Source organism: Amaranthus tricolor, chromosome 8 (genome assembly GCF_026212465.1).
Source record: "Amaranthus tricolor cultivar Red isolate AtriRed21 chromosome 8, ASM2621246v1, whole genome shotgun sequence".
Classification (NCBI taxonomy): Eukaryota; Viridiplantae; Streptophyta; class Magnoliopsida; order Caryophyllales; family Amaranthaceae; genus Amaranthus; species Amaranthus tricolor.
The window spans coordinates 28,025,893-28,034,027 of record NC_080054.1 but is presented as its reverse complement, the minus strand read 5'-3'; the positions used below and the strand labels follow the sequence as shown (position 1 = coordinate 28,034,027).

General features: G+C 36.1%; 1 protein-coding gene across 1 annotated transcript; it reads left to right on the top strand.

Moving 5' to 3' along the window:
• Positions 1–3,790: 3,790 nt before the first annotated feature.
• Positions 3,791–4,997, top strand: LOC130821307 (uncharacterized). Its single transcript, XM_057687005.1, has 3 exons — positions 3,791–4,028; positions 4,133–4,521; positions 4,613–4,997. Exons 2-3 carry the CDS (start codon positions 4,138–4,140, stop codon positions 4,805–4,807), a joined length of 579 nt encoding a protein of 192 aa, XP_057542988.1. The 5' UTR covers positions 3,791–4,028; positions 4,133–4,137; the 3' UTR covers positions 4,808–4,997.
• Positions 4,998–8,135: the final 3,138 nt, after the last annotated feature.

Sequence of the window (8,135 nt, the reverse complement as noted above, 5' to 3'; positions counted from 1 at the left end):
TCTCACGGCCGCGTTCTCTGAACAACTCCGCGCCGTCATAAACAATACCCCTACTCAACAACGGGTACTGGAAGACATGGCGAACCAAATAAAGAACTTAGAGGAACGAGTCGAGCCCCGTCAAGAGATACCAAAATCTCATGAATCTCAAGACGGGAACTCGAGGACTTCCCATTCCAGTAGACGCAATAAAAATAGGCGGGAAAGGTCCAAAACTTACCCGCACCATAGCAAGACAGATACACGAGATGGCGAATCCAAAACCGCCACTCCAGATGCCCGAACCTTCATAGAGAGCAAAAAGCGAAAGACGTCTGAGAGCGTCCAATCCCTGGTAGATAAAAGAAGGGAGGAAAGGAAGAAGGCACAACTCGCCGGGTCTAGCCGTCCCCTCACTCCCACCTCCATGCCGCGGAATGAGGACGACAAGAGTGTCCTTCCCGAAGAGCCCATATCATTAGTCTCTCCCCTGGCCAGAGAGATACTGAATACTCCCAATCCCGGGAAAATAAAGGTACCAAACATGGCTGCTTTCGATGGCACGTCATGTCCGCAGGAACATTTGACGGCCTATAAGAATCTTATGTTGTTGTACACCACCAACTCATCGTTATGGTGTAAGTTCTTTCCAACTACTCTTACAGGAGTAGCTTTGACATGGTACACCTCCCTTCCCGGAGGAAGCATCCACAACTTTGCCCAACTAGAGGGCAAGTTCTTAGGCCACTTCATAGCCTCAAGAAGGCAGGAGAAATCAAACTTCCACCTGCTTAGTGTCACTCAATTGGAAGGAGAATCCATATCCTCATATCTTAAGAAGTTCCATGAGGCAGTGCTGGAAGTGACTGATTTGGAGGAGTCGGTTGCCCTGAACGCCCTAATCAACGGAATGAAGGCCCAACGGCTGAAGTTCCAGTTGGTTGAAAGTCAAGTAAAGACGTATGCAGAGGCCATGAAACAATGCCAAAGTTATGTCACGGCGTCAGAGATATGTCAAGCACATGATCCAAAAAGGCGAAAATTTGAGAAAAAAGATGATGGGCCCCCCCGTCAATCCTCACGAAGCAGGGAAGAGCATTCTTCGAGGAGAGAGAAGATTTACATGCCGCGTCGTCCTACGCCGCCGTCTGATATGGGACCTCCACGAGCTCGACCCGTATATGTTACAGAAGGAGAAACTAGGACGCGGAATCTGGGAGATGGAGGAAACGACCCCTTATTCAATCGAAACAGGAGGGACATTTTCTTCGCTGTTCGAGATCAATTGCCAGCTCCACCTCCAGTTACCACCCCCTCTGATAGGCGCAACTATAATCTGTGGTGTGATTATCACAAAGAGCACGGCCATACTCTGGCACAATGTCGCGAACTAAAGCGCATCTTGCATCAGTTGGCTAATGAGGGAAAACTGTCCAGGTTCCTCAACAGGAGAGATTATGATGCTGGAAGAGAACGGGAAAGGAGGCCATGGCTACAGAAACGCCGATCCCCCAAGCCAAACGAAGCAAGACGCGAAAGTTCCGACACTCAAGGAACGATCAACATGATTTTTGGGGGATACACTGAGGAATATCCCACTATCCGCGCAGCAAAAAACAGCGTCCACACTTTGCTGAAAGGACCTCCCATGGCCACATCTAAGGGACCGGTCATGAAATTCGATGACACGACCTCCCAACCGCTGCAACAACCCCATACCGATCCCCTGAAGTCAGACGGGTGCTGGTAGATACGGGAAGCACGGCTGATCTTATTACAATGGAGTGCTTAAGAAAAATGAAGTTCGAGGAAAAGCACTTACAACCCCTAGACAAACCACTGATTGGGTTTGGAGGGAGTCAGGTCATTCCGTTGGGCACGATCATTCTCCCCGTACGAGTAGGGGAAAGAAGTGAAAGCCGGACCATGCCCATACGGTTCACAGTGGTAGATCTCAACTTCCCCTACAATGCTATCATGGGGCTCCCACTCATTAATAAGATCAAGGCTGCAATCTTTCCCCATCAACTCTTGCTGCAGTTCGAGACAGATAATGGAAAAGTTGGCATTCTCAAGGGAGACCAAGTGACGGCTCGCCAATGCCTCGTCAACACCTTGAAGCGCGGGTCCTCTGAGACACGAGCAAAAAGAAAAAGGGAAGAAAATGTCCCAGCTGTCATGAGCGTGTACATGGAAAATCTCAGCACGCATGAAAGGCCTCGCCCCATAGAACGATACGAGGAAGTAGACATGTTCGAGGGAAAACAGATCAAGGTAGGAAAAGATCTTCCTAGCACGGTCAAACAGGACATAGTGGCCGCCATTGCTGAGTTCCGCGACGTCTTTGCTTTTTGCACGGAAGAAATGCCTGGCATCCCCACAGACGGCGCCAAACTGTTTCGGTGATGAAACGAGGAAGTGGGATACGCTTAAAATACCTGGAGACAAGTAGAAGTGTGATCAAGAGAAGCGACTTATGATAGGAGGTGACCTGAATTCCTGCAAGATAACGTTAGCCTTGTCCGGGGGGTGATCTCCCGGAAAACCCCTCCGACGCTCAAGTTAGAACGTAAATCGGAAATTAATGAATGACAGATTGTAGAATGAATGCAAGAAGGAAGGTCGGGATTGAGATTGCTTGTTCTAGTGCTAGTGGTTGGGAAGGCTTGAGGAAGTAGTGTAAGCAAGGATACTAGGAAAAGCTGTTTTTTTGATGTCCTTTCCCCTCTGATGGTTGTCCCTATTTATAATATTGAAGGGGGAAGTTACTTCAGAGAGGAAAGGTGGAAGATCATGGGAGTAGTGGGAGTAATGGGAGGTGGACTGGTCATGGGAAGAGTGGACAGTTATTCTCCTTGAAACAAGGAGAGCCAAGCATGACTGAAGAGTGGAAGGTGGTGGGCAGTTATTCAACTAAAAAGGAGGATGGCCAAAGAAGATAGATGACAGGGAAGTTAAGTATTCTGAAGGTAAGATGCCATGAGCCTTCCAAGGAAGATGGGAAGTCCAGCAGAAAGCCCATTGACCAAAAGTCAAAGTCAATCCGGAAAGGTCAAGGGGTATTTTAGTAATATGATGTTTAATTAATAAATAAATAAATTAATTAAAAAACAGTACCATGACAAGAGTAATCCTATCATTAAACATGTCAAAATAGCTAATCAAATCAATTTTGCACCAATTAAGTCTGACGCAACGATTAATATTTCAATAAATAAGTTATTTTGTCGCTGTGAAAAAAAAATAAACTAAAATATTATGTGTTTCTCTTTAAATTCAAAAATTTAGAATTTTTTTATTATACTATATGGAAACGAAATTTTATTTATTTTTTAATCCATCAAAAATAATAAAAATACTTATCACGTTAGTCGACATCCATTGCCCACCACCAGCCCAACCATTTTAGTTGAAATCCATTGCCGACCACAACTACAAACCCCAAATAGTCCTTGTTTCCCTTGCATTGTTTCCTTTTCCATTAATCTTGTAATTAAAAATTATAATTGCATCATACTTATTATTATGATTACTAATATAAAAATGATGGCTTTAGTTGTGTATTAATTATGTTAATACCTCAATTTATGTATGGTATTTGGTACATTGCTTGACCTAATGGCGTCGGTATTATGATCAAAAGACTATTTTCTCTCCCTTTGTTATTACAATTAAGGACTATTGATTAGTTTTTGTCATCTATTTTTATTTATATTTTCCTTTTTTATATTTTTATCAAGTTTCATGTATTCTTATAGCATATGAATATATATCAAGCTTGATAGTTGTAATCTAACACATAACACCACGCGTTGAACATAAAGGATTCTTTTAAGCATTTATAAAAATAAAAGAAAAAGAATCGAGATAGTGGCATCGGACAAGATAAGGAAGCATTAGATGCAATAAGATGATGGGAGGACCATCGTGTTTTAGCTTGCCTCCGATCATTAGTCGCTCTATAAATAGGCAAAGGTATTAGAGGTATTATTCATTGTCTTCAATACGTACAATCATAACAATTAGCAACATTTATATCAACAAGTGAGGTACGTAGATTTTTTCAAATACCTTATATCTGTGTTATATCTTAGTATTAATTTTTTTTTTTTTTTTTTGCTAATTTATTTTCTTTATGATCGAGTGACAACAGAAAAGATGGCATCTTCCCAGCAAGTAGCTAACATCAGTGAGGAGAACAGGGCAATCCTTTGTAAATTGAAGAATGACATTAAGGCATCTAATGGAGGAGTTAACCTGAATGCCCAAAGTCAAGCAACCACAACAATGAACATGAGCAATATGGGAGTGGGACAAATGATTGTTCATGATAACTATAATTGGTCTGGAAATGTTTTGGGCATTTACCCTACTATTAATGCTATGGATACCCGCAACTTTATGCACAGGGGTATCCCCCCCAAGGATCCACAAGGATCTTATGGGTGTGTCATCTATGCCGGGCCTAATGTTCAAGGTGGCGCTATTAATTGTGCATGGGTCTTGGCTTGGAAAGTTCTTGGCGACGGTTCTCCAAACAAAGTAATTAAATTTTCTAACATTTTATGTATGGTTCATAATAAAAATTGGCTTTTTATAATTGTTTCTCTTACAATAAACGTATGTATTTCAGATTTACGTGGAAACTGGAGTGCTTACCAAATACCCGAAAGGTGCTGTTAATTGGAATGCAATCAAAGCCAGTTTGGATAATTCTAGCAATGAAAGTCAAAATCGTGATCCACTTTCTGGTGCAGAGGCATCTGCCATGATTGATGCATCTGGCAATAATGCGGCAGCCTCTGCTCTCTTTACTGTTAGTCTTTAATTAGACTCAACATAATCAAACTAAATTGTGTGCAACAAGGAATTAATAGTACTACGTACTTATTATAATACTAAATAATTGTTGCGTATATATAAAATATACAATATATGCAACAAGGAAATACTCTGTACTAGTAACATATAATATGTACTACTAAATGATTGCTACTAATCATGATGAATTTACTATGCTTGTAAGGTCCTTTTATTTTCCAAATATATTTAAATAATATTTTTAAAATATTTAGTCTGTTTTACACTATTATTTTATAATTCCTTTGTTCTGTTTTTTTTGCTACAAATTGCATGGGCATAATTCTTAATAAAACTGACTGAGCTACAATATAGCTGAGGGTTTGCTTTATAGACTATACTATTTTATTATTGTTAATTGAAGAAGAAAAAAGGAAAATAGGTTGTTAGGTGAGCTAAAAACATGATTGTAGATTACAAAACCTGATTTCACATTGGGGGGTGGGGAGGGCAGTGGGAAAACAATATAAAGCACAAACAATCTAAAAAAGCAAATGGAAGAAGTTCAAGCTCAAAAAGAGGAATTCATCAATCCTGATATTGAGGTATTATTTCTTACTTTGAAAACCTTAATATAGATTCTGAATTTGACATTTATGAGGAGTACACAAGTGAAAATTATGGAAACATAGATGTCAGTTTGACTTTAGAGGATCCCATTAGCCAAAGTCAATCAATCCCACAGGAGGAAACAGTAGCTAAACCAAACTAACAACAAACTTCAACACAACAACCAAAAGGTCAAAAGAAGGAATTGACAGTTCAGACAAGAAAGTTAATTGTACAGTAATTAAATTATTTGTCTAAAGAACCAGATGGACATTTGCCATGAGGTACAATAAAAACAATTGCATTGCAACATAACACATCTAGGTGGACAGTAACAAGGCCTTGAAAATCAGAAAAAACAGCAATGCAAATTAGACTCAACATCATTATCACAAATTGGATGTACTATGTACTAATTATAATATAAATAAATGTTGCATCTATATATATATATATATATATATATATATATATATATATATATATATATATATATATATATATATATATATATATATATATATGCAACAAGAAAGTATTTTGTAATATATATATATATATATATATATATATATATATATATATATATATATATATATATGTATATTTATATATATATATATATATATATATATATATATATATATATATATACATATATATTTATATATACATATATATATATATATATATATACATATATATATATATATATATATATATATATGTATATATATGTATATATGTATATATATGTATATATGTATATATATATATGTATATATATATACATATATATATATATATATATATATATATATATATATATATATATATATATATATATATATATATATATATATATATATATTTTATATATATATATATATATATATATATATATATATATATATATATATATATATATATATAACATACATTAAAGTCCTAAAAAATCTATACTAATTACAATTTATCAAGGACAAAAATTAGCAAGATACGCGGCAATCTTGTCTTTTAATTTGCGCATCTCTCCACTTCTCAAAGGGCGTGTTTCCCTCGAAATGTTGTTTAAAACCTATAATATAATATAAAATTAAAAGATTTATATTAAACATTAGATTTTACTAATAATAATTATTTAAGAACGTAACAAATACTTACGACATCTATATTTTCGACTCCAAAATCCTTCACGGATTTTATAATATCGTCCATGTACTTCAGCGTGTAGTAGCCGCAATCAACGGAAGTAGAAGGTTGTTGAAAGCACTAAGAGAAAATAGATGTTAGTGCCAAAAACGCTTAAAAACGTATAAAATCGCAACTTAATACGTAATTTCTAGCATATGACTATGATTTTCAATACTAACCACTTCAACACAATAATATATACCAATTAGTGTTGTGTGCCAAGTTTCGTGCAAAACAAACCATGTTTGAGCTACTTTATGCGCAAAAGTGCCAAAAACAGTTAAAAACGTATAAAATCGCAACTTAACACGTAATTTCTAGCATATGACTATGATTTTCAATTCTAACCACTTCAACAAAATAATATATACCAAATAGTGTTGTGTGCCAAGTTTCGTGCATAACAAACCAAGTTTGAGCTACTTTACGCGCGAAATTGACAAAAACGCTTAAAAACGCATAAAATCGCAACTTAACACGTAATTTCTAGCATATAACTATGATTTTCAATTCTATCCATTTCAACACAATAATATATACCAAAGAGTGTTGTGTGCCAAGTTTCGTGCAAATCTGATACAAATGTGGTTGTATGAAATGAAGATACCAAAGGAGCCCACACAAGGCTGCATACAGACCTCACGACACAGCAGCAAACTAGTGACCAGACCACCTTACACGACGCGTGGAGACCAAACCTATGCATCCAGGACCTAGGCTAAAGTGGAAATGGAATCTTGGTACTTGGATCTAGCTATCAAGGTCCTAAAACCATTCTAACAATCCCCGTGGACTCCTAGAAGCTGAGCTGAAGGAGGGCGGCTCGACAGTTTGCTAGATCAGAATTGTCTAAGTGTTTGTGGTTGTTTCGTGTTCTTTTCATGATCATTAGTAGTTTTTGTCTGTGCCATTAATCAAAGCTTCCGCACAACATTAATCCTTGCATATATATATTTTCATAATATCAAATTTTTATAGTTTTTAGTTACGTACTATAACTCTAAATATAAACGATCCGACAAACGCAATTGATTGTACAAAAAATGTATTTTGCGCAAGTATTTTAGAACGGAAGAAGTAATTTCATTTCAAAAACTTAAATTTGTGAATACTTTCTTAAAATTCATTTTAAGAATGAAATGAAAAACTTTCCATAATCAGTTTAAACTGTAAATCGAAAAAGAAACTTCACTTTTTTGTATAATTATTATTATTATTGAACATATATTTGTTACATTTACATATATGTGCATCGTAAGATAAGTAAATTAATCAGAACTGCGAAATTAATAACATTGGTTGCACCAATAAAATTGAGTAGATTTATTATAAAAAATCTTTTAAAAACAAATGAGTATTACAAGACCTCAACGGTAATCGAACGGATAAGGCAGGTTAAGTCCTTAGATTTGAGTTTTTCCGTTCAATATAATGATAGCCTTCACCTTTGTCTTAAATAAATAAGTTTTTTAACTGAAATTTTTTTCTCATCGAATACAGTCTAAAACTTTTTTAAACTATCATTTGATCATTTAAATATTTTGTTGATTTTT

Bases quoted from the DNA above. Each gene is read 5' to 3' on its own strand.
- LOC130821307 (XM_057687005.1), top strand. From the start codon at position 4,138: ATGGCATCTTCCCAGCAAGTAGCTAACATCAGTGAGGAGAACAGGGCA. The intron at 4,522-4,612 runs GTAATTAAATTT...TATGTATTTCAG, and splicing joins GCGACGGTTCTCCAAACAAA to ATTTACGTGGAAACTGGAGT.